We start from the raw sequence: 25,544 nt of genomic DNA on the forward strand, positions 1-25,544 counted from the left end.
GTCTGATTATATAATGGTATCAAGGCACCAGGCAGGTTCCTAAAAAGAAAAAGTTTTACTGTTCCCCAACCTCACACCAGCACCATGTCAGTGGAAAGATGGTCACTGGCTCATTCATGTTTTCTTACTGCATGAGGGAGAACAAGGAGCCACACAATAAATCTGCTGTGTTTAAACTATACTTGTACGTCTAGTCTCCCTCTCACTGTGGCTCTGTTTAAAAAAAAAAGCTGTCTGATCCACTTCAACTGTAATTTCCTCTTGTCCTTTATCTTGTAGCAGAACCAGTCCAGTAGACTGCCGCTATAATATAGAAACGGTTTCAGAGAGACTTGTGCAACAAAATGACCTGGGTGACCTTTGCGCTGTTGTACTTTTTTGCTAGCGTGAAGCAGTGTTGAGATTAAACATCTATGTGCCAGTGTGTTGCTATCAGCGTGTGGAAAGTAGCTACACAATGTGGCTGTGTCGCCCAACAGTGTGTTTGGCTTTGTCTTTATTTTTGGAGTATATGAGGAATAATCCGATTGATCTTGAGACTTATCTATTCTCAAAGTAAAAAACGTCACACATCCATTGTTTTCTGTCTCTCTCTCTCTCTCTCTCTCTCTCTCTATCTATCTATCTATCTATCTATCTATCTATCTATCTATCTATCTATCTATCTATCTATCTATCTCTGTCCCTTTCTTGTAGCTATGCAAGTCATACAATAGATGTCAAATTGTAATAATCTGGATGTGTACATGTACATACCCTTTTATAATATGGCACATGACTGTGTTTAGAAAAATCACATTCCATTACGTGCTTCCAAGTAAATTTCATACATACCAGTCTTGAATTAAGTGTTTCTCATTAACTGCAAATAAAGATCAGATGTTTCTGTGGGATGTTCATGACCTCATCTTGGTTTCTGAAACCAAGGGCCACAAACAGTTTAAAACATATGGTTAGACCATCACTATGAGATCAAGATTGTGTGAGGTGTACAATAGAATTTCCAGCATGTTAGATGTACAGTGGAGCATTGTGAAGGTCATAACAGATGGAGGAAATGGGGCACCACAGTGGGATGTAGTAGCTTAGTGTTTAAGGCATTGGATTACCAGTCAGAGGGTTGTGAGTTTGAATCCCAGGTACACCAAGCTGCCGCTGTTGGACCCCTGAGCAACCCAAACATTCACTTACCCTCAATTGTATAAAATGAGATAAAAGCATGTCTGCCAAATGCTATGAATGTAAATGTCCTTACCAAGAATAGGACATTTCTCTAAAATTTATTTGAAAAAAGAAAGTTTCGCTTATCCGAACTTCTCGGGTCACGGGTAGCCTGTGCCTATCTCGGACGTCTTTGGGCATCAAGGCAGGATACACCCTGGACAGTGTGCCAACCCATCGCAGGGCACACACACTCATTCACTCATGCAACACACACTACGGACAATTTTCCAGAGATGTCAATCAACCATGCATGTCTTTGGACCGGGGGAGGCGGGAATCGAACCCCCAACCCTGGAGGTGTGAGGCAAACATGCTAACCACTAAGCCACCATGCCCCCCTAAGAGAGAACTTTTTGGACATAATTCTAAAAAAAATATATATATATATATATGTTTTAGTGAAAAACAAGACATTTTTATCACCCAAAATAAACACTCTTGGGTGAAACATGGTGGTGGCAGCATCATATTCTCTTCAACTGAGTCTGGAGCTCTAATCCTTATGAGAAAATCACAACCAGCTCCAAATTCCACTCTGTTTTGGCACAGAAGTTGCAGGCCTTTTGTCAGGCATTTGGAAATGAAGAAAAAATGTCATGTTTCAGCACAATAATGATCCAAAGCCCAAATCCAAGTCAACAAAGGACTCGCTTCAGGAAAAGATGATCATTGTTTTGGTATGGCCCAGCAGAACTTGGCTTGTACAGGAGATCTCACAATTCAGAAGCAAGAGTATTAGGTAAGGGGTGTGCACACTTATGTCGTGGTAGTCTCTATTTTATATAAAAAAAAACACCGTTTGAACAGGACGTTTAATTTCATATCCACTCTATACACTACAAAGCGCAGCTTTGTTGCTAATCACATGCTCAGGACAAGGACCTTTTCTAAGCACTGATAAAGTGTAAAATGATAGATATAACAGACAAGTGCAATGTTTTTTGAAGACATTCTCATTTTATGCGTTCGCTGCTGTCATATGTTGCTTGTGGAGGTTCATAAGTTCATGTTCACCAGCTGGTCACAGACGACACCCTGGCCATCTATTTATAGTCAGATGATGAATAGAAACTACTGTTTGTTCTTCAACAAGATCAAAAGGTCTACATGGGATTGTTTTTGGCAAGCAAGCATGATCTCGCGGCAAGTCTCGTAGCATGAATGACAATCCGAAGAGTCCGTAGTACTACAGTGGTGAGAGTGGAGCTTAATATGGAATACCTGTGCTAGTGAGAATAATTCACACTTACTGACTACAAACACTAGCACTAGGATTTGACTCACTCACACAGGGTTTTTTTTTGTGTGTTTGCATAGGATTAAGTTCTAGTATGTGCAACACAAACCATATAAACCTTGAAAAAAAGTACTGTGGACACTGGGGGGATAAAGAGCTCTCTGAATTTACTTAACAAGCTGTTAAGTACTTTTTTGTCTGTTTGAATTAAGCAACATTGGCATCTGTTTTCGTTCAACCAACATGCTTTGAGTCTGAATTTTCAAATGAAATCAAACATTGAGTAAGCAGAGAATCGAACCTGTGACGCTGGTGTTTCGCTTCAGCCACGTTAGCACTGCACTGTTCTACCACGAATGTTAACTTACTTGTGAGATTTCACAGTGTTTACCTTAATCCTACATGAGTTGATCTCACTGAATCATTTAATCATGTAATTAAGAACTTTTTTTGATAAATGTATTTTTATGTAAACTGTATGTAATTCTTTTTTTCTTATACCCGAAATACCAATTATTTCCTTTTTTCAAAGAGATATGAGGCAGGGATGAGGCTCCTGCAAATTCATTGAATGAAAAAATAAAGCAAAAACATGTAAAAGGTCCATTTAAGGTGTGTGTAGCAACACAGAAAGCAGCTCCTTTTGTGGCTTCTTAATAATGGCTTTTACCTGCCAGGGGAACCTGCTTTTCAGATTTAAAGACTCCATGGAAGAGTGTGTCTCGCAGACGGTTACTTTATTTTAAGAATCAACCGGATAAGCACAGGCTTATCCTCCAGGCTTATCAGAACACTATTAGACACAGTAGACACTGATTTGCATGGGCCAGTTTCAGAGATTAGAGCCAAACCCGTAGTGGAAATGTCACATTTCAGTGGCTCTGGTTCTCGTCTGATAAGCTTGCGTGACAGAGGAGTGTTTGAAAACGGCAGGGTCCTCGTCTTGAGATCTTGGTAAGACATACACATGTGCCTTGAGTCATGATTTGGCTTCTTTGTATGTTGCTTTCAGAAACAGGACGTCAGGGAGAGACTTGAATAACTTGACTGATTTGCACAAGAGCCAGTAGTTACTGTGATACACCACGCCCAAGCCTAAGCTTCAGAAACTCAACAGTATCTCAGCAAAGCTGCCAAGTCCAGAGAATATTTTGAGAATGGCTTGTTGACAGTTCTTCAGTATGCACTGGCCACAGCCTGGTACAGGCACTGATTGCAGCAAATAAATCTGGGAAATGAAACTTCTAACATGTCTTAACATGGGGAACAAATCTTAAATTCATTAGCTAGCCTAACTAAACAAGTGACTGCTCCAGAATCCAAACTGACTCCATTTTAAAAAGGCAGATATTCTATATTATAAGGGTCGGTGAGGTGGTGAAGTGTATTATATACGCAAATAATCACACTATATATACACACAAGTATGAACTTTTCCACAGATGGGAAAGCATGGCCATAGTCGCTCCTTTTTTGTATACGTTATGTTATTTAATATATACACACACATTTTACTGTTAGCTGATTTCTATCTTAGCTTTCTATAGCACATGATTGTTTTCTTTTCCCATTATGTGTCTGGCTAGCATCTTTGAAGTTTAGACACAATGGTGGCTTCTACCCTGGACTTCCTTGAAATCTGTAGCTGTAAGTTTATATATGTGCCGACAAACTGGTGACGCACCACGTACAATTAATTTTCTGAACAATTTTATAGTCCCACGTTGTGGAGGCACATAGTCATTGACTGTACCTTGACCTTTAAGTTTCTCTAATCGTATAGATTAGATCGTATGGAGGCATTTTGAATTCCAGCCTTGCCATGGTTTCAGTGGTATAGCTTGGCCCAGGTCCATTGTGTAACATTGTATAGCTGATCTGCAGCTGGGTGTATATATGTATAGCCTTTGTTGCTGATAACACAACTAGAGTGACTATAAATCGCTACCAAACTTGATACAGTAGGATTAGTTCAAGGTGTGTAACTGACTCAACAAAAAATAATAACAGGAATGAACTTTGGGGAACATTAAATCTTACACCAGACGATTAGGGCAAGAGCATACAGTGTATATAATTGTTGTCTTGACTTGGCTATTTGACTTGAACAGCTCAACAGCTCGCACAAATGCTGTGGTCTTTTCTTCACTGTGGTTACTGTAATCTTCTTGTATGGTAACATTTAAATTGCATGTTTTACAATTCTGCACAAATTCGTCTACAGCAATTACAAGCTCCTTCAGCCTATAAATCTTGTGTTTCCTTCCAAATTACCATGTTGATGTGCTTTGTGATTTGCAGTTTATATGATTCTGACATTCTGCCGCTGAAATTTCGTACTAATCCACAGGGCTAGTTTTGCTTAAACGTCTGCTGTTACAAAACATTAACTGATTAGTCAAAGTTTATATAACTTTCCCTTCTAGCAGAAAGAGAAGCTTTAGGGCCCAGAGATGATTATGAATTAAATTAATTAATTCAGTCAGTAACTGCTTTATTCTGGTCAGGGTCACAGTGGGACCAGCGCTGATCCCAGAAACTGTGTGTCTGAGTTGAGAGTTGTCGATTTATGTACAGTACCTTGTGTTTGGGGAGGTGGTAGGCAATCTGAGAACCTCACCCTGACAGTAACTCGAGCTCTGGATCAAACTCTGGACCTGTCCGTCAACCACCGTCTGTGCCACTGTGTTGTATATCCAACAAAACATTGGGCACAATCACACTCACACACACACAAACACCCATTCATACTACAGACAACTTTGAGATTACAGTGCAGCATGTCTTTCTCCTGAAGAAGGAAGCCAGAGTACCTGGAGGAAACATCCGAAAGCACTGGAAGTATTTTAAAACTCCATGCATACAGGGCAGAGACAGAAATTGAAACCCCAACCCTGGAGTGTAAGACACACATGCTAACCGCTAATCCTTGTCTGAATATAAAGCAGCAAAGTGATTCAGGTTCAAGGTGCCAGTGCTGTTTCTATCGTATTCATGCGTTAAACAGCGTCTAACCACACAAGACATCTGACCGAGATTACTGAATGATGTGATGTGGTGTATGATGAGCGTGGGAAGATGCTGTGGAGTTTGCATGATAACTGTTAGCTACACTATATCTCCATTGCAGAATCCTTATTTCTAGACCACATCCCTGGATTAAGGGAAAATGGCTCCATTCATTAAAATTACTGAATGTTGACCAAAATGATATATTACTGAAATACTTCTTTTTCGGGAGTGTGTCCCAGCAGTGTATCGCTCTGACACACTCCACTACACTGAATATCTGCAATGAAAATATTTTTGAAGGTTGTTGTTAACCTTGAGTTTTATCACCCAGAACCATTTTGGTTACAGAGAGGACTTGATTAACTTAACAGTGCATGTTAGCAGGCAGTGCCACTGCACTAGGTTTCTTTTATGCAGTCACTCTGTAATAACTCTGTGTGTGTGTGTTTTTGACGGTATAAGCCATATGAAATTTAACTCACAGCACTGTTATTGTGGGCACTTTAAAATCCCACCATTCCCCTTATGTTCCATGCAGCAGGAGGCAGCATTTTGACCAGTGAGGTAATCCGTGGCAGCATGGTGGCACAGCAGGAAGCATTGCCGCCTCACAGATCCTGAGCTGGATCCTCATCGTGGCTTAATGTGTACATGGAGTTTTGCATGTTCTCCTGTCTGTGTGGATTTACCCCTTCCACCCCTCTACCAACTCCCCACACCCATACACTTTAAACATGCCAGTGGGTGAATTGGCTACATCCCTTGGTATGTGTGATGCCCTGTGATGTTCTATCCAGGGTATATTCACACTTTCTTTCATGTCTCTGTTCTAGACAAGAATTTGCTTTCGGCACATTTGCATTTGCACTCTCGTATCCTGTGCTCTCAGTGTATTAAGAGCTTTTTACACCTGGTCACTTCATGCGTTTTCTGTGATCCGATAGCTATCCGATGGTAAAAAGACCAGGTGTAAATTGCCCTCCGAAACGGTTTCGAGACGGATATAAATCTGATCGCTCAGACCACTTCAGGATTTGGTCTGGGATGCATTTCAGATCAAACTGGAAAGGTGTAAATGCAGGTGGTTGTTCAAGCCACATACGTCAGTGCTATACTCCTCCCAAACGGAAGTACGTCACTCGCAGGTGACTCACGAGTCGTGGATCGCACCAGAAACAAATAAATGTAAATGCTGTTTTTTCGTCTTCTTTTTGATTACATTCAGAAAACCGCATACACTAAAGCGTGTTCCATTTCAATTACCCCAGAAATGAGGTAAAATATATTTGCATTTTGGGCGGGAGTAGAAAGATCAGATTGATATCCAATTCGCCAAGACGCATTTGTGTGGCCTAATGTAAATGTAACAGTTTTAACAAATCAGATAGCTATCGGATCAGAGAAAACACATGACGTGACCAAGTGTAAAAAGGCCCTTAGTGTGTTTGCGCAAGGCAAGGAGTTCCATTACACCTTTTATTGATGATTAAAGGTGACCAGTGAGGAATTTTTTATTGATCTGCTGTGGATTTATTTATTTGTTTGTTTGTTTGTTTGTTTGTTTATTTATTTATTTTGTCAGCCATGATTTATCCTTTGTCATTTGTCAGTACTTTAAATGTAACAGTGTTTCAAGCAGCATAACATTTAAATACCAAAGAGGCCTGATTAATCAACATTGACTCTTTGTTTCCATTCTCTCCAACCCAAGGATGCTCAAGGCCACATGGTTTCCAATCGCCTGAACATGATGGGACTCAGCATGGACCTGTCTGATACCATGGTGCAGCAGAAGCTGGACGAGATCAAGGACCAGATCAAGCGTGAGCTCCGCAAAGAGCTCAAGATAAAGGAAGGAGCAGAGAATCTGCGCAAAGCCACCACAGACAAGAAGAGCCTGGCTTACGTAGACAACATGCTGAAGAAGAGCAATAAGAAGGTGGAGGAGCTGCACCAGGAACTGCAGGAACTCAACGCCCACATCGTGGTCAAAGACTTTGATGAGCTCCGAGGTAAACTTCTACTTTTGGTGCAAAGCGATATAGATTATAATGAATATTATAAGCCAAGTCACAAATAAAACAACCAGCAAGGAACGTTAAAACACAGGAAGTGCATTGTTCAGTGTCCACATTTATAGCTCTGTGATCTAAAGTGATAGCAGTGCTGTAAAAAAAAGGGGAACTCCTCGAACGGATTTTTCTGATAACCTTCTAGGTAAAATTACTCTTTGTCTTTAGGCATTAAAAGACATAAAAGTTACAATATGGTGAAAGAATGTGAAAACCTGACCATCACATCTGTATATACCTGTGAAAAATCCCATTTCAGGTTAGTCCTGGTTTGCTTTTAAAGTAACCTCTTGGGAAGGCTTTCCACTAGATTTTCCCCTAAAGCGGGCTGTGGGGATTTGCTCATTCAGCCTCAACAGCATTAGATGCCCCTTTTCCTCAAGGCAGTTTGAGTGCTGGTTCGGAGCCAGAGCCTAATTTAGAACCAGTTCTTTCTTTTTCGATGTGATGATGTACCTTAAGTATACTAATGTTTAATACACTTTTACTTTACAGCAATATGATCAATTATCAGCACACATGATAGTAGCTAGCTAAATGCTAAGGCTAATTTTTTTCTGTGTTAATGATAAAATAATGTTATGTACTTTCTCAATCGCAACCTCCGTTTATACAGATTACATAGAGCCGCACGTACACGTTGGGTTCACGCGTTTGGATGCCAATGTAGGTTCGCAAAGCCATGAGCATTAACAGTAAAGCAACATCCGCCATTGTTGTTGTGTTTGCCGCTGCTGTGCTAACGTTGCTGGGAAAGATGAGACGTATACAGTGACGTACCACTTAGCTGGAAAGGCAAACCGGTTCTTAGCACTAGCTCTGAACCAGCACCTGGGACTTTCTGGTGGAAAGGGGGCAAGTGAGATCAGACAGGGATGCTGGCTGGGGCACAGTCGGTGTGCAGTGGGGTTGTGCTCATCAGCCAGTCCTTGACCTTCAATAAGATTTTTAACTTTACTGATAAACGAGCACATCCTTGAACTTTGCCCAGACTCTGTGTTTGAGTAAAAACAATCTTCTCGTATGATTGTGCACTGTTACACCTTATCTGAGTAAAATTCTGTTTGCTTCACAGGTTGTAACACTGTGTAAAGGGAAGATGAGAGAAATACTTGAAACATAATTGCACTGACAATAAACAATGCATTCTAGTCTAATACATATTAGTTACACTCTATACAAAAGTGTAAACTCACTCACTCGTTTACTCACTCTGTCACTCTCCTTTTTTACTCACTCACTCTTTTACTCGTTCACTCTTTACTCGCTTACTCAATCTTTACTCACTCTTTTCTCACTCAATCATTTCCTCATTCTATCACTCCTTTTTTCCTCATTCTATCACTCCACTCTGACTCCTTTTTTACTTGCTCACTCACTTTTACTCACTCACTCATTCACTCAACCACTCTCTTAGACTTGCTCACTCCTTTCTCACTCACTCATTCACTCTTGCTCCTTTCTCACTCACTCATTCACTCTTGCTCTTTTCTCACTCACTCATTCACTCTTGCTCTTTTCTCACTCATTCACTCTCGCTCTTTTCTCACTCACTGACTCTCGCTCTTTTCTCACTCACTCACTCACTCACTCTCGTCCTTTTCTCACTCACTCACTCACTCACTCACTCACTCACTCACTCACTCACTCACTCACTCTCGCCCTTTTCTCTCTCACTCACTCACTCACTCACTCACTCACTCTCGCCCTTTTCTCACTCACTCACTCACTCACTCACTCTCGCTCTTTTCTCACTCACTCACTCACTCTTGCTCTTTTCTCACTCACTCATTCACTCTCGCTCTTTTCTCACTCACTCATTCACTCTCGCTCTTTTCTCACTCACTCATTCACTCTCGCTCTTTTCTCACTCACTCACTCACTCACTCTTGCTCTTTTCTCACTCACTCACTCTCGCTCTTTTCTCACTCACTCACTCACTCACTCTCGTCCTTTTCTCACTCACTCACTCACTCACTCACTCACTCACTCACTCACTCACTCACTCACTCTCGCCCTTTTCTCTCTCACTCACTCACTCACTCACTCACTCTCGCCCTTTTCTCACTCACTCACTCACTCACTCACTCTCGCTCTTTTCTCACTCACTCACTCACTCTCGCTCTTTTCTCACTCACTCACTCACTCTCGCTCTTTTCTCACTCACTCATTCACTCTCGCTCTTTTCTCACTCACTCACTCACTCACTCTTGCTCTTTTCTCACTCACTCACTCTCGCTCTTTTCTCACTCACTCACTCATTCACTCTCGCTCTTTTCTCACTCATTCACTCTCGCTCTTTTCTCACTCACTCACTCACTCACTCATTCACTCTCGCTCTTTTCTCACTCACTCACTCATTCACTCTCGCTCTTTTCTCACTCACTCACTCATTCACTCTCGCTCTTTTCTCACTCACTCACTCATTCACTCTCGCTCTTTTCTCACTCACTCACTCATTCACTCTCGCTCTTTTCTCACTCACTCACTCATTCACTCTCGCTCTTTTCTCACTCACTCACTCATTCACTCATTCACTCTCGCTCTTTTCTCACTCACTCACTCATTCACTCATTCTCTCTCGCTCTTTTCTCACTCACTCACTCATTCACTCTTGCTCTTTTCTCACTCACTAATTCACTCATTCTCTCTCGCTCTTTTCTCACTCACTCACTCATTCACTCTCGCTCTTTTCTCACTCATTCACTCATTCTCTCTCGCTCTTTTCTCACTCACTCACTCATTCACTCTTGCTCTTTTCTCACTCACTTCAATCATCTCAATCATTCACACACTCATTTACTGTCATTCTGTGTGCACGTGCATGCGTGTGCATGTTTGAGTAGAATGGTGGGAAAGATCTCTCGGAGAGCATAACAAGCCCATGGTTGCACAATTTCTCACGCTTTGTTAGGAATCCTTCCTCCTCTGCCACATTTAATGAAGTTGAGCAGGAGGAGACCTGTGGGATTCACAGCCAGGGTCATGACCTCTGTTTGTATATATCCTCTCTTTTAACAATGGACATTTCACAAAGCAGCTTTATAGAAATCCAGATTCGATTTCAATCCTTAATGAGCAACCAGAGGCAGCAGTGTCAAGTAAAAGCCTCTGTAAGACAACGTGTGCTAGAAACAACAAGAGGAACCAGAATAGGTTAGTTTTAATGTTTCTGGGAATGAAAGCAGATAAAAATGGAATTGAGTGTGATACCTGAACAAAATAAATATCAGTTGTTCCACATTAAATCAAGTTTTTTTTTTAAACAGTTTTTAATTGCTTAGTTTTTTTAATTATAAATGTTTTTGCTTCCAATGTGATTTTAAGGCAATATTGCTTAAAGATTTTTTCAATAGGTCTAAACAAATATTCAATAGACCTTTTTTGTTTGTTTGTTTGTTTGTTTGTTTTGAAAATTTCTCCCTCAAATCCAAATACACTGCCATATATACAGATGTGAACAAGAACACTAAATTAAACCAGTCCAGATATTTTTGTCTATTTATGCCCTAGGTATCCTATAAAAGAGTAGGCTTCTGCTAAGTGGAGCGCCTCCTGCGTTCCACTTCCTGCGTTCCCCTCGGGCGCCTCTTGTGTTTCACCTTTTGCGTTCCCCTCGGCGCCTCCTGCGCTCCACCTAGAACAGTAACTTTCTATCAGCCGCTGATGCAGTATGTGCATGTCGGTATACGTGTCTGGAATTAATACAGTTCCGGCAACATCCACCGTGTTGCCATCGAGATGTAATCTACAACGTCATAATGACCAGAAAAACATTTTCCCCCAGAAAACTCAACAGGTTTGGAGGTTTTTTATTTTTTGTTGAAATCTCTACCACCACCACAGTAAACTGCTGACTTGTTTAAGAGAGAATGCTTTAGCCACAAGGAACAACATTCAATACCTATAGCACTTATACTCAGCTCTTTGTTCTATCCCATAATGCACTGGGACTGGCACTAATGTGCATTGTTTCCATACTGCAGAATCACAGCATTAATCCGAGTATTTCCCACGTAGTGTTTTAAGAATGCTAAGCATCATGCTACTCCTTTGTGGTACAGCCTACTGTACCGTAGGGGTAGCAGTGATGTCCGAATACCTCTAGGTTTATTTTTAACATGGGAATTTATTTTGGTGGTTAAAGTCAGACAGTGTTTTAACAGGAGAAATAAGAATGATCCCTTTCGTTTTTAGAGCTTTTAAATTTTTGAAACGCTTCTTGTTAGCGGTCACGGTTTTCGTTTGACCAGTTCCTGAAGGCTCTCTTTGTTTCTCAGCTGTAGTAGTGTTGCTACGTGCATAATATTTACCAAGAGAACAAGTTATAATGCCTGCATGCATGACTCAGTGCCTAGTCTCGGTTAGTTTCTGTTTCTTCATACTCGTCTGTCGTTCGTTGCTTCCGACAGTTATTTTATGAGACGGTTCTTGAAGACGAGAGGGTTGGGTTAAGCCGAATTGAAACTTTCTCAGCCAAATACGTTTGTAACCTACACAATAAAACCCCCTGACTTTCTGTCTTTGCATAATTACTCTTCCTGCTGCAGTGTTGAGAAGCCTTGGGTCACTGTTAAGATAAGATAAGATTTACCTATTTAACAGGGGAAATTTCTCTGTTACAGCAGCAAAGAGAAAGAAATGCAAATATATAAAAGAATAGAGACATAATATAATATACAGTATATACACAACACAATGTATAAATACAGAGAAGAAAAAAAGAGACCACGAGTAAGTAGTTAAGCTAACAGACATATTGCACACAGGTAATATTGCACGTTTTTCCAAATTTCTGTTATTGCACGTGTTGTTTAAAATCCTTTGTTATTGTTTTTATTACAATTAAACAGTAATCCAGTGTGTAATTATGGTGACTGGGTCACTGGGAGCAGCTTTAATTGTTCATATGTTATATAAAATACATATCCATGAAGATGCTGTAGTTCCTTCTGATATTTTTTAAAATCACGCAGTCTGCTTCGCGCTTCCATTTTTATGTAATATTCCCAGGTCACGGTCGTTTCGTGTTGCCTGACAACACGGGCTGATCTTTCACACTGATAGTTTAGGCTGAAACGGAGCACAGCTTTGCATGTGAGCTGTTACATGGACCAGGAAGCACACCGCCATACAGAATCCTATAGGTGGTGTGATTCCGGTTGCACCGGATCTGAATTGCGATTCCTGTGAATGCGAATGCAACCCGTACTCATGTCCACCACATCATTCATTTCCACAACACATGTGCAGTGTAAGTTTCAGGGGAACATTGAAAAGAGGTAAGCAGCCTTATTCAGATATGCGGAGAAGATAACATAAAGAAACAAAAAAATAATAATTCTAGGTTGTCATGTATTACGCAGAGTGCAAATGAGTCGGGGTTCAATAGAATCAAGTGAGTTTGAAATATGACCAATGCTGCAGGGGCAATGGGAATCAGTCTGATTCAGAGGTCAGCAGACATCTCAGTGTGAAAATCATTTTCATTTACAATCACTGAAGCAGAGCCTGAATTAGGGGCTGATGACAGTACAGGGATCTGTCAAGTTGGACGATTTAAATATCTGATGGAAAACATGGCGTCTGCTGCTTCGAGACAGAAAAATACATTGTGTTATATCTCAGAATATAACTTCACAGCAACGCACCAACGCATTTTTCTTGGTGTATTTTAGACTCCATCGCCCCTGCTCTCAAAGCTGCGAACGTCTTCTCCCGCAAAACAGGGGGCTTGAAGTAAGACAGTGAAACAGCTGCTTGTTAATCTGGGCTGTTTCTCTATACAGGAATTTTCCACTTCTGATCAACACAAAGCATATGCACATGTAATCTCTAATTTCAGTTTTATTGCACCCTTAGCTTGTTGAGTTTATTTCACAGTTCTCAGTTTGGTATTCAGGCTCTTGTTAACCGGTTGGCTAAATAAATGTAGTGCTGTGTTTCAGTTGATGATGGTCAGTGTGCATTGTAGGACTTATTGTACATGATCTCACTAGAATAATCAGTGCCGAGGAAGTGATTTGTTCATTTAATATTCTGGATTTGTCTTACTGTATATCACCGGTGGGCCTGTGTGAAGCTTGTGTAAAGCGTACGTGAAGCCTGTATAAAGGCGAAACCTTCCTGTTACCTCTGAACGTGCGCTTGTGTGTGTGCTTGTTCTGACACGAGAGTATGATCTCATCATTCAGGATTTCTGAGCAGTTCTATTACGTGTGTGTGTGTGTGTGTGTGTGTGTGGTTTGGTTGATGGTGTCAGAAAAGCCAGAGTGTAAAAATGATCTAATCTTGTTCTCAGTCCATAATTTACAGCACGTCAGCAGGTTTGACGGTCAAGCACATGCCAGTGCTGACACAGTGTTCCCAGCAGGTTACATGATTCCCAGTCTGTGTTGTCCAGTAATGCTGAACTGTTGTCTGGAAAAACAATTTCTTGTCTTTTCCTTTTCCCCCTTTTACAGTTTGTTTTCTCCCTTGAGGTGTTCGATCTGTGCGTGTCGTGTTCTGCTCTCTCTCTCCCCCCCTCTCTCTCTATAAATCAACAGTAAAAACTCCTTAATGATGCCAGATTGTTCAAAGTGTTTTGTCATGTTACCATAACGTGTTCTGTCTGCCATGTTTTTCAAGCTTATTCTGTGTAAAAGTGAAATGAGTTTTCAGTGCTGTAATTGCTATTCGTTTTAAAATATTAAATTAGCAAGGAAAATAAAAATCAGAAAAACAGTTTTCACACAGCAAAGACTGAGCTACGAATCCCAGGATTTTTTTATTTTTTGATTTAATATCAGCGACTATAAGGTCATGGTCATTGTTAAATATCATTTTGAAACGTAATTTATTATTTTTTTACATAGCAAATAGTTTACTGTAAAGAGGGTAATAAGAATGACATAAATGAGAAACGTCTTGTGTGTTTTGATGGTCAGAAAAGTAGAAAGTGCATGTTGACATTTTTTGAAGTGAACACTAGAAGTCTATAATCCTGACCCTAGCTTTTTATACAGTTTAATGTGAACACAAAAAGCCAAATATTATCTCTCACTAGATCACAAAGATTGTCTCACTATAGTTTAGTCTACCTTTTACTGTTTAAAAAATAAATAAATAAATAAAAATCATACACTTGTCACTGAATGAAATGTCCTGTGTTGTTTTTATATATATAGTCCTGGGTTTTATAGTGTCAATTCGGTCATTTTATTCAGTCTTCCAGACATAGGTTAATCCACGTCTTAGACTAAATTACACCGTCATGGGGGTTGTTCATATATAAATGCTCTCTAGTCTAAAGCTGAGCTTAAGCTCTGTCTGGAAACCCAGCCCTTAGGCCTGAACTGATGGGCCAAACACAGTAATAATCATGTCTGTCTAATGTACAGAAGGAACGGTGTATAAATCCTGTAGACATGCTTTGATGTGATGTCATATGAAAGTTGGACCTGTGCTATGATTCCTGCGGACGTGACCACAGCTTGTGCTCGGACCTCCACTTGTTTAGGAAGTAAAGTAACCTGCACACATGTTTTACTGACATAGTAGTATCAAAAGAATAAAAAGCATATTGTGAATCGATGTTGTCCATATGCTCCTGTGATGAAGTAAATTGCCCTCGGGTTTTGATAGAATCAAGTTTACTTTGTGCTTTCAGTAAGTACCATATGTGATATGTGAAAAGAAACATCTCATGTGGCACGCACAGCGTAACAAAAAAACAAAAACTCTCGTATCGGCTAGACGGAAATACATAAATATTGGGTTTAAAAACATACAGTTCTTATTTTATAGAATATTGAAATCATTTCTACCTGATGCTTTTTTTTTTTTTCATTTTTGTTTTTCTCACGCTTCCTTCAAAACATGCAAGCGGATTGGTCAGAAGGTAAAAAAAACAGTTGTGACTTGGCTCTTTGATTAAAAAGTTGAACAACTGTGTGCTAGTGGTTGAGGAAAAACATGTGAAAGCAGCCTTAGTGTATAGTTTATTTTATTTCCCACAGCCTAATGATAAATTCATTACTACATGCTTTATTAACTGTGAAATAAAGAGCCATCTATTTCTGACAGTGTTTTTTTTTATTTTTTTAAGTTTCAGAGTGCCCTTTGACTCCAGACACTCCATGCAGCACCAACAGCAGTCGACTGGCAGCACTTAAGAAGCAGAACGACATCGAGCTTAAAGTGAAGCAGGGTGCTGAGAACATGATACAGATGTACTCCAACGGTTCCTACAAGGTAGCGTGCTTCTATACCGCTATTAGTCTGAGTATCGAGGAGACGAAGTGCACGTGTTTAGCGATGAAGCTGAGGATTTGATAGCTCCTGGCTGGTGAAGTGGCATTTAGCTGCCGTTTTAGAACAAACAGGCTGCAGATTTTGTTCCAAAATACATAGTGCAGCTGATTTATTACAAATCCCATCTTCCTCCACGACTCTGTCTTTGATCTCGAAGAAGGGCTTTATGTTATGAAATGAAAAGTAAAGCCAGTAATGTGGGCTGGAATTACTCTATAAATCCATAACATAACTGGAACCTGAGAAAAGCAGATCATGGGCCAAATGAGCTCTATAGTGGAAGAGTTATAAAGCATCTAACATGGCTGTTAGTGTTCCTGTTAACTTGTACAGAAAATATGAGTTCACTTATGATTTGTATGAATTAGAATTTGTGAACTTTTAAAGCTCTCTTTAGTAACAACAAAGGAAATGGTACATATGTATATTACTCCAACACAAGACGTATAGGACCAGGAGGTAATCGGTCAGTGTATCAGTATTGGATCACACCTAACCTATAAAATGCCAAAATTTCACAAAGACATTTTTTTTAAAGTGCAGCAGTTAACTTTTAGCAGACTTCTACAAGCAGAGGTGCCTGATGAATAGGGTGATGCATAGAAATGTGGGTCTTGAAGGTCTTATATAATGATAACAGCATCATATATTCGTATTGCCCTGCTACAGTCACTTGGTGGTTGTGTATTTGACAAATTAGCTAATGAGTTTTGGTACAAGGTACAGTGAGTGTACATTAAGTGGCTTTTTTTAAGTGTATGTTCACATATTTATTAGCACCAAAGCTGAAAATACAAGTTCTTTATTTCAATATAACTGAACGTACAAGGGAAGTAGCAGGTGGACGTTTGTGCCAGTTTTCCGGCAACTAAATCTCAGAAATTTTAACTTGTAACTAAATACAATTCTGAGAGAATGCAGAAATTCAGTCATATATATATCTCTAATGTCAAACAAGCCATTTGTTGCTAACTTCGTGGTTTTTCACCCAGTTTCGAGCTCAAACATATGGAAGTCGTAGATGACCTTGTTCTGACTTTCCACTCACAAAATCTAACAAAGCAGAATTTTGGAAATATGTGGAAACCATCTCGAATCATCCATCTATTTGTTTTGGAGAAGAAAGGCAAAATGTCAGCAATAATATTGGTTGTGTCTCTACAACCAGTGCTTTCTCCATATATTTCTCATAGTTCATTGTTCTTGTTTTGGTACAAAACAAACATATTTACAGGAACAGCCACCCCAGCGTCTGGCTTTTGACAGTTACCCGATGGACGGCTCTGAAAAGTGGGGATTGGGGATCAGTTGAGCTTCCTGGTGGAAGGCACATATAATGTGTGAGCCTGGTCTGTGATCTCTCATGTAGGGTGCACACTGCTACGTCACGTCCAAACCCAACAGTTAGCAAGTGATTGAAGTCATGTGTGTGCAATTCAAACTCATGTTGTGAATCCACTTGGCATAAAGGACAACCAGGGCTTTCTGTCATGTACTGAGCTCTTTATATTCCCTTCCCTGAGTGAGGTGAATGAGGTGTGTGTCTTTCTGTTCAGTGGCACTTGGACCATTTCGACCAAATTGCCTCTATGTAAGCTTGTGTTCAGGAAAATGATCTTTGCTATAGCTTCTGGAAAACCTAATACGATTCAACCGTGTCAGGTTACTGAGCAGTTTCTCATATAAAATACACTATTCCAAGGTGCAAGGAAGCTAAAGTGAAATATAACATGAGGATAATATCTTTAATATTAAAGAGGTTTAAAAGGGATCATAGGAAATGTACAAAAGTGATCAAATCAACTTGGAAGCTGCTGGGGATTCGACAGCGTTTAGGATTTAAAGCTATTACGTTGAAAAAGATGTGTGTCGTAGACATGTCTTATTAATTAATGAATGGTGTTTCATAGTAAAGTGCCATTTAACATCTTCCACTGAAATTGCATATGAATGCTATGAAATTACTATTATTCAATCAAATAAAATCCAATACAATGTCAGGTCTCTGGTTTATAAATAATATTGCCTTCAGGGTATGTGCCATGAGATTTAAGTACCAATTTACTGATTATAATAATGATGAAATAACAATCTATGTGAATGTACAAAATCTGACTCATTTTTCACACAAAAATAGATTATTTAGCCAGTTTGGTTGATTCCTATGTTATGTAAATAAATACTAATAATATAACAGCTTTTGGCCACCTTAATTATGTTAAAGTAGCTCTCAGAGTAAAGAAGGTTAGAGACCACTGATCTAAAGCATGATAAACTGTTAGGCAGGGATTTTGATATGAAAATGGAGTATTAGCAGCTGCCTCACTATAAATATGTACATATTTTGCAAAAATTTGGCATGCTAATGACTCATAACCAGCTCTGTTCAGTGCACAAATATATGGTGTGTGTAGCTAATAGTGGTGTACAAAGTAAAGATCATTGTTGTTGAACTCTGTATGATGATGAGCAAGTAGGACAAATCCGTGGCTTCAGAAATGAGCTGAGTTCTTTTAATAACAGTTATAAGTACATAGTGTGCCTGTTGTACCAGGATGAGGTTTCAAGCAGGATTTTATTAAAGCGTTATTTCATGCAATACTGTAAGCATAACAAGATTAAAGGACTGTTTTCTTTTCCTTTCCTTTTCTAGGATCGTAAGCTGCTTGCCATGGCCCAGCAAATGCTCCAGGACAGCAAGACCAAAATTGAGTTCATCCGGATGCAGATCCTCAAAGCGAGTCAGACCAATGAGATGAACTACGAGAATAATGAAGGTGAAGGTTAATGACTCTATTAACCCTGTAGTTCTGCTCAATATATACTCTTGGGTAGACAAGACATCTTTTTAGTCACACAGGGACAGGACATCTTTTAGTAATAGATTACAAAATTGGGTCATTTATATTAGCCTACAAATTTTTTCTTGCTAGATACAATATGAGAATGTTGAATGCAGTCGTGTCGTCCTCATGGACATCGGCTACAAATGCACTCGTGTCGTCCTCATGGGCATCGGCTACAAATACACTCGTGTCGTCCTCATGGGCATCGGCTACAAATACACTCGTGTTGTCCTCATGGGCATCGGCTACAAATACACTCGTGTCGTCCTCATGGGCATCGGCTACAAATACACTCGTGTTGTCCTCATGGGCATCGGCTACAAATACACTCGTGTCGTCCTCATGGGCAAATTCTGCCCATATTACCTCTGTTACAACCTCTAAATTAGAAAGCTGTCTACAACACTGCGTCTGTGCCTCAAAATTAGTTACGTTTAAATGTTTTGTGTTGAACTTTTAATTGCATACTTTTACCGGAAGCTTTGTCTGGGTGTGTACTGAAGCTAATCTTGGTGACCTTTTGTCCCTGCAGTGCCTACAAACAGGTCTATAGTCAGTCCTCTGGATCTGCGGCTGGAGGAGCTACGACATCACTTCCGGATCGAATCTGCCGTGGCTGAGGGAGCCAAAAACGTCATGAAGCTACTCGGCTCAGGAAAAGTCACTGAGAAAAAAGCGCATTCAGAGGTGCTTTTAATTTTAATTTTAGTTCATTTTATTTTGACATATAGCAATTATTAATATACAGTTTGGATGTGTTAGCTGTGATAGATAGCAGCCATATGTTTAACTGCATCAGACAGAGATGGTAGATTCCTTTACACAAACTAGTTAATCAGCCAAAAACAGTTTGCTTTTGAGTTTTTTAATGCACACTTTGGATATTGATTGATTTGGATATTGATTGATTTGGATATTGGGCTTCCTCACAAAACCCTTCATAAGCTGCAACTCGTTCAAAACTCTTCTGCCCGTATTATCACTCGTACTCCCTCTATCCATCATATTACACCTGTTCTGGAACAGCTACACTGGCTTCCCATTAATTTTCGTATCAAGTATAAAATTCTTCTTCTAACATTTAAAGCTATCCACAATCTTGCACCTTCATATCTTCTTGATCTTCTTCATACTCCAAAACCAACTCGCACTCTTAGGTCTTCTTCTTCCACTCATTTCATTGTTCCCTCTGTCCGTCTTGTAACGATGGGGAACAGAGCTTTCAGTTACTCTGCACCTCAGCTCTGGAACTCACTTCCATCTGAGCTCCGTAATATTGATTCTCTTTCATCATTTAAATCTCATCTGTTTAGTTTAGCATATTCTAGATCATGATTTGTAATGTTGGTCCAATTTTTTTTTCTTTCTATGTAAGTATTGTATAACTATATTTTTTGTTGTTTTTCTTCTTCTTTTGTACGGTGACCTTGAGTGTTAGAAAGGCGCCTTTAAATAAAATGTATTATTATTATTATTATTATTATTAAACTCAGCATGGCTGAGAATAGTGCAGGCCTTCTCTGTTTTTGAATAGATAGTGTTCACATTGCAGTGTGAATTTATGCTGATGCTCTTACAACACTGTGTGGAATGTGAGTCAGACATTAAAGAGTCTTTGGCTCATGACCTCGTGATGGTAAACCTCTTCAGTATTACACTGAAGCTTGATGTCTTTTCCAATACGTATTCCACAGTCCTGCTTAAATTTATCATCAGAAATACTTGACGATTTTTCTGAATATTCTCACACTTCTGGACTTGTTTCATAGCGTATAAGCGAATAAGAAGTTGAATTCACTAGTCTATAAGAGCATGTATAATGTGCACATTTGATTTGACGCACAGCCAGCTATATAATAGATCTAACTGATTTCACTTCAGGCCCAAGCACGCTTTAACGAGTCGAGTCAGAAGTTGGACCTGTTGCGGTATTCTCTGGAGCAGAGGCTGAGCGAGCTGCCACAGAACCACCCAAAGGCCAGCCTGATCTCAGACGAGCTCTTTGTGGTGGCGGCGACTCAGAGCCCACGCCAGAGCATCATCTCTTCCCACAACCAGTACAGCACTGTGGCTAAACCAGCAGCACTCACAGGTAAACACACACAGACTCTTGGCCACCATCAATCAGATGAAAAAAACGTGCTCAAGCCGTTTGCCAAAGAGTGAGAGTATACCACAATGAGAATATTTTAACCAGTCGTGCTGTCCCAGTCACAAACATGATTAATTTTGGGTTACCAACAGTACTGTGTTATTTTTCCTCTCCCAGGCATTAGAGGAGATAAATGATATCAGAACTACGGCTATCAGAATGATATGAGAACTATGGATGGTTCAGTAGAGAAAGATGAAACTAAAGTAAAGTTCGGCCAGTGGTTTTGGTTTGAGGAGCTAAATTTTTTTTTTTATTATTCTAACCTCCAGTAGATCCATCATAATGTGACTTGGCAGACAATATGTTCCATCATGTATTCCATAATAAATAATGCACTTGGAGCAGGCATCTTTGTAGACATCGCTGTCTACGTGGAGCAGTAACTATTGCAGCTATAGTTATATAGCTATAGACCTGCGTAATGCAGTATTAAGGATCAGCTGTCTGGCTAATTTGTGAAACATCTTCTTTCAGACACACCACTGGATTCTGATCAACATTTAAAATGAAATAATCAGCAGTATTATATTTAATAGAATACGCTGGATTTTTTAACAAAACACTTTGTGTGTTGTGTACAGGAACATTGGAGGTGAGGCTCATGGGCTGCCAGGATCTGCTGGAGAACGTTCCAGGCCGGTCTAAGGCAGCGTCTGTGTCCCTGCCTGGCTGGAGCCCGAGTGAAACACGCTCCTCCTTCATGAGCCGGACAAACAAGAACAAATCGGGCAGCAGCAGAAACCTCTCCAAAGCAGATGAGCTGTCCAGTTGAGTGCCTTCAGCAGCTCTTCTTTCTAGAAAGGAATGATTGATTGAGATATAGAAGGGGTTTCTAAACCCGGTACATTTGGAAAACATTGTATTTCTTGGCACTCTGTGACTAAATCGGGAAATCTACTCACAGGAAATTCAGAAATTCCCAAGTGCCTGAATATTCCATATAAAGCTTCTGCACTTGACTGAATTGACAGCTTAGCTATCTTTCTATCTCAATATTATACTTCAGACTGTTTTGGCAGATTAATAGACAGTGGTCTAGCGATTGTGAAGTTACTGTTTTATTTGAAACAAAATTGATTTAGAATTATTTGCTAAATATTATTATTGTTGTTGTTAACCAAAAGCATTTGGTTTGGCCTCATATCCAGCAATATACGATCCAGTATTTGTGTTTTATCTACAGACGAGATCAGCGCTGTCCTCAAACTGGACAACACAGTCGTGGGGCAGACGACCTGGAGACCAATCAGCAACCAGTCATGGGACCAGAAATTCACACTGGAGCTTGATCGGGTAATCAAATACTCTACGGTGCACCTTAACACACGGTGCTGTATCTGGATATTATTTGGATGTAAAATTAGCTGATCTAATCAGCTGGTATTTTTTTACCCTATCAACATTTGTGTTCTGTGTGCATTATGATCAGATTTCTTACATGCAGCATTTAAATAAGCCTGCTAAGTACAATGCGGGAAGTCGGTTAGCTGACAACATGGCAGGTGTCGATTTGACCAGTAATTTTACTGTGCAGCCTGTTCTCTTTTTTTTTTTGCTGAAGACCCACTTGTTGTCCACAGCTATCTGTTACAAATGACAAGCAGCTGTTGTGTTTGCAGCAGTTGCAATAACAGCTGATGTCCCTCATTGGCTCGGTTCACAAAATGAGCACCTAAATTTAACCATTTATTCTTTCACCTTGAGTAAGCACTTTATGCTGGCTCGTGTCCTGAAAACACCAGAAGGAATATAACCTTGAATTATGACACACACACACACAAAACTATTTACATGTGCGATTGTGCACTCTTTCTCACCTAAGGATAATTTTGATTCTCCTATCAATGTTTGTGTGGAAATCTGTGTAACCCAAATCAAGACGCTGGAGCTGTAGGACAGCGACACTACTCACTGCACCATTACATCTTTTCATCACTTAATTGTTTACATGAACTCCTGCATGAACAATGAATGTTTAAAAATATATAATAAAATGTACATTTTTAAATCTAAAGCATTTTGCTTTACTGCTTTCTTTCTCTTTTGACACCATCACATCATGTTTCAGCCTAATACTAGCAGGGTTATTTTTACACATTACAAACTTCTGAGATGTGATCGGTGTGAGTCAGCCACCCTGTGGAGGCACAACAGTTGATGCAGTTAAGTTGTTTATCTTTTGGTTTAAAACAGTGTTGATCACTGACCATTACATATAATCCCCTAACACACATTAGAATACCCATGTTCTCATACCCACACTGCAGCCATAGCTCTTGGCCCTCAAGAAATACACTGCATATTGGTACACAACCTAAATTCCTCTGGTCTAGTTCCATTTTTGCTGGGACCAGTTCAGGCTCCTCTCCCTGCATAAGGGCCATTATATTTCCCTTACATACATTTGCAGCTTCGTTGGGTGCAGTATAGCCTTTAGTCTCCACTGTCTCATCAGTCATGTGTTGTTCACTTTACTATTGCCACTTTACTGTATGGCTCTGTACAATTCAGACACGGCTGGTCCGTGCCTAATGGTTGATCCATTTGCTTTCTGGAAGCCACTCTGCCCATTTGGCCCAAAAACATGACATACCCCATAATTAAATGCAGAGGACATACGTGTCTTTCCCGCCTCGAGTTTACATACTGATGCAAGGGTTGATCTCTGCCAATTGTACAGTATGGAACATTTTATGTGCCTGTGGTGACATTTGTTCCACTACTAATGTCCCTCTGAATTAGACCTTAGACACGGTCTATGACCTCAACCCCACTGAACACTTTTGGGATGAACTGGAACACTGACTGTACCCGAGCCTTCTTACTTGACATCAGTACTTACTTGACCTCACTAATGTTCTTATGACTGAATGAGCACAAATCCTCACAGCCACACTTCAAAATATTGTGGAAAGAATACTTTGCAGAATAGTACACGTCGGGACCAACCCTCTGTTACATATGCACATATAATGGTGATAGTCGTGTGTCCACATCATGCTCTGTAGTGTGATTGTTCCTTCGGTGCTTGTGTTAGACTTCAGGGGTTCAGAATTCAATCAACTCACGATTGCTGAGTCTATTTGAGTGATTTCTTAACTTGCATAATGTTCTCTGTTCATTTTTAGTTTTATCATATTGTACAAAAAATTGCACTTTTAAGCAGCTTCTACTTTGTATAAGCTCTCACCATATATTTAAGTAATCTGTTTGTTTTTTTTTTTGTTTGTTTTTTTCTTCCTATTATTTTTACATCTACATTTGTGTGTATATGATGTATAGGGATTTACTCTGGGAGGCGTTAAAGATCAAAGCTTTAATTCACTGTAGACTGTATCTGCTGAAAGGCAGTATGGCAGTAACTGTTTTTTAAAAACCAACAGAAATATTTGCTATGTTTTTTTAATTTTTTTATTATTATATTTCTGCGTAGTCTCGTGAGCTGGAGATCTCTGTGTATTGGAGAGACTGGCGCTCTCTGTGTGCTGTCAAGTTCCTAAGGCTGGAGGACTTCCTGGACAACCAGCGTCATGGCATGTGCCTCTACCTGGAGCCTCAAGGAACTCTGTTTGCTGAGGTGCAGTCATGTTTCTCTCTCTTTTTCTCTCTCTTTCTCTCTCTCTTACGCTCTCTCACTCGAATAAAGCATAACGGACATGGCAAACTATATCCAGTTTGTATTTATTCATTCATTCATTCATTCCACCCAGGTTACATTTTTCAATCCTGTTATCGAGCGGCGACCAAAACTACAAAGGCAAAAGAAAATTTTCTCAAAACAGCAAGGTAGGCTAATGTTCCTTCAAAAGAAGAGATTTTTTGTCTTCTTATTTTTTTATCTTCTCTCCATTGATATCAGTGAGAGATATCACACCCATGCAGGTACTAGTACAGGATCCTAAATGCTAAGCTCTCACTGACCCTTGTTTAGATTAACTGTGACCATCTTTATGGTTGTTCTTCTTAACTAATGTAATCTACATTGTTTTCCAGTGTAATGAGTATTTTGGTTTCCTGCTGCAGGTAAAACATTCCTGCGTGCACCTCAGATGAACATTAACATTGCCACATGGGGGCGTTTGATGAGAAGAGCACTCCCAGTCAACAATTCCTTCAGCCCTCAGGTGACCGAGCTCGGATCAGCACTGAGCCCTGAAACAGGAATCCTCGGCCATCCGGAATCACTCTCTCTGTCCAGGTAAATACTCGAGTACAAGATAAAAACCCGTGTTCATGAGAGGTTCTCACTGGTGTTGGACCCAGTTTGCTGGGTGTTGATGCGTCCTGACCACTTCTGTAACTTCTGAAAGTGACATACGGCTAAGTACGGTGACCCATACTCAGAATTTGTTCTCTGCATTTAACCCATATAAAGTGCACACACACAGCAGTGTACACACACACACACCGTGAACACACACCCGGAGCAGTGGGCAGCCATTTATGCTGCGGCACCCGGGGAGCAGTTGGGGGGTTCAGTGCCTTGCTCAAGGGCACCTCAGTCGTGGCCGGCCCAAGACTCGAACCCACAACCTTAGGGTTAGGTGTCGGACTCTCTAACCATTAGGCCACGACTTCCCCCTGTGCACAGTTCAGCTTGTTTTTTAAAAAAAAATAAGCCAAATTGTTAACATACGTACTCTCTCACACAGACCTATGGAAACATTGTTTTCTGTTTCTTTAAAGGCTAATTAGCTAGCCAT

General features: G+C 40.1%; 1 protein-coding gene across 2 annotated transcripts in view; it reads left to right on the forward strand.

Annotated features, from left to right (window-relative positions):
- Positions 1 to 25,544, forward strand: part of pkn2b (protein kinase N2b) — a 42,841-nt gene that overhangs the window by 8,766 nt on the left and 8,531 nt on the right. For both annotated transcript variants that reach the window (XM_047813837.1, XM_027146979.2), the window contains exons 2-11: positions 7,185 to 7,485; positions 15,635 to 15,780; positions 18,494 to 18,617; positions 19,219 to 19,373; positions 20,568 to 20,778; positions 21,423 to 21,608; positions 22,025 to 22,134; positions 24,275 to 24,418; positions 24,552 to 24,627; positions 24,865 to 25,039. In XM_047813837.1, coding sequence (XP_047669793.1) covers positions 7,185 to 7,485; positions 15,635 to 15,780; positions 18,494 to 18,617; positions 19,219 to 19,373; positions 20,568 to 20,778; positions 21,423 to 21,608; positions 22,025 to 22,134; positions 24,275 to 24,418; positions 24,552 to 24,627; positions 24,865 to 25,039 — 1,628 coding nt within the window. The remainder of the gene's footprint in view (positions 1 to 7,184; positions 7,486 to 15,634; positions 15,781 to 18,493; positions 18,618 to 19,218; positions 19,374 to 20,567; positions 20,779 to 21,422; positions 21,609 to 22,024; positions 22,135 to 24,274; positions 24,419 to 24,551; positions 24,628 to 24,864; positions 25,040 to 25,544) is intronic.

This window comes from Tachysurus fulvidraco, chromosome 5, assembly GCF_022655615.1.
Source record: "Tachysurus fulvidraco isolate hzauxx_2018 chromosome 5, HZAU_PFXX_2.0, whole genome shotgun sequence".
Classification (NCBI taxonomy): domain Eukaryota; kingdom Metazoa; phylum Chordata; class Actinopteri; order Siluriformes; family Bagridae; genus Tachysurus; species Tachysurus fulvidraco.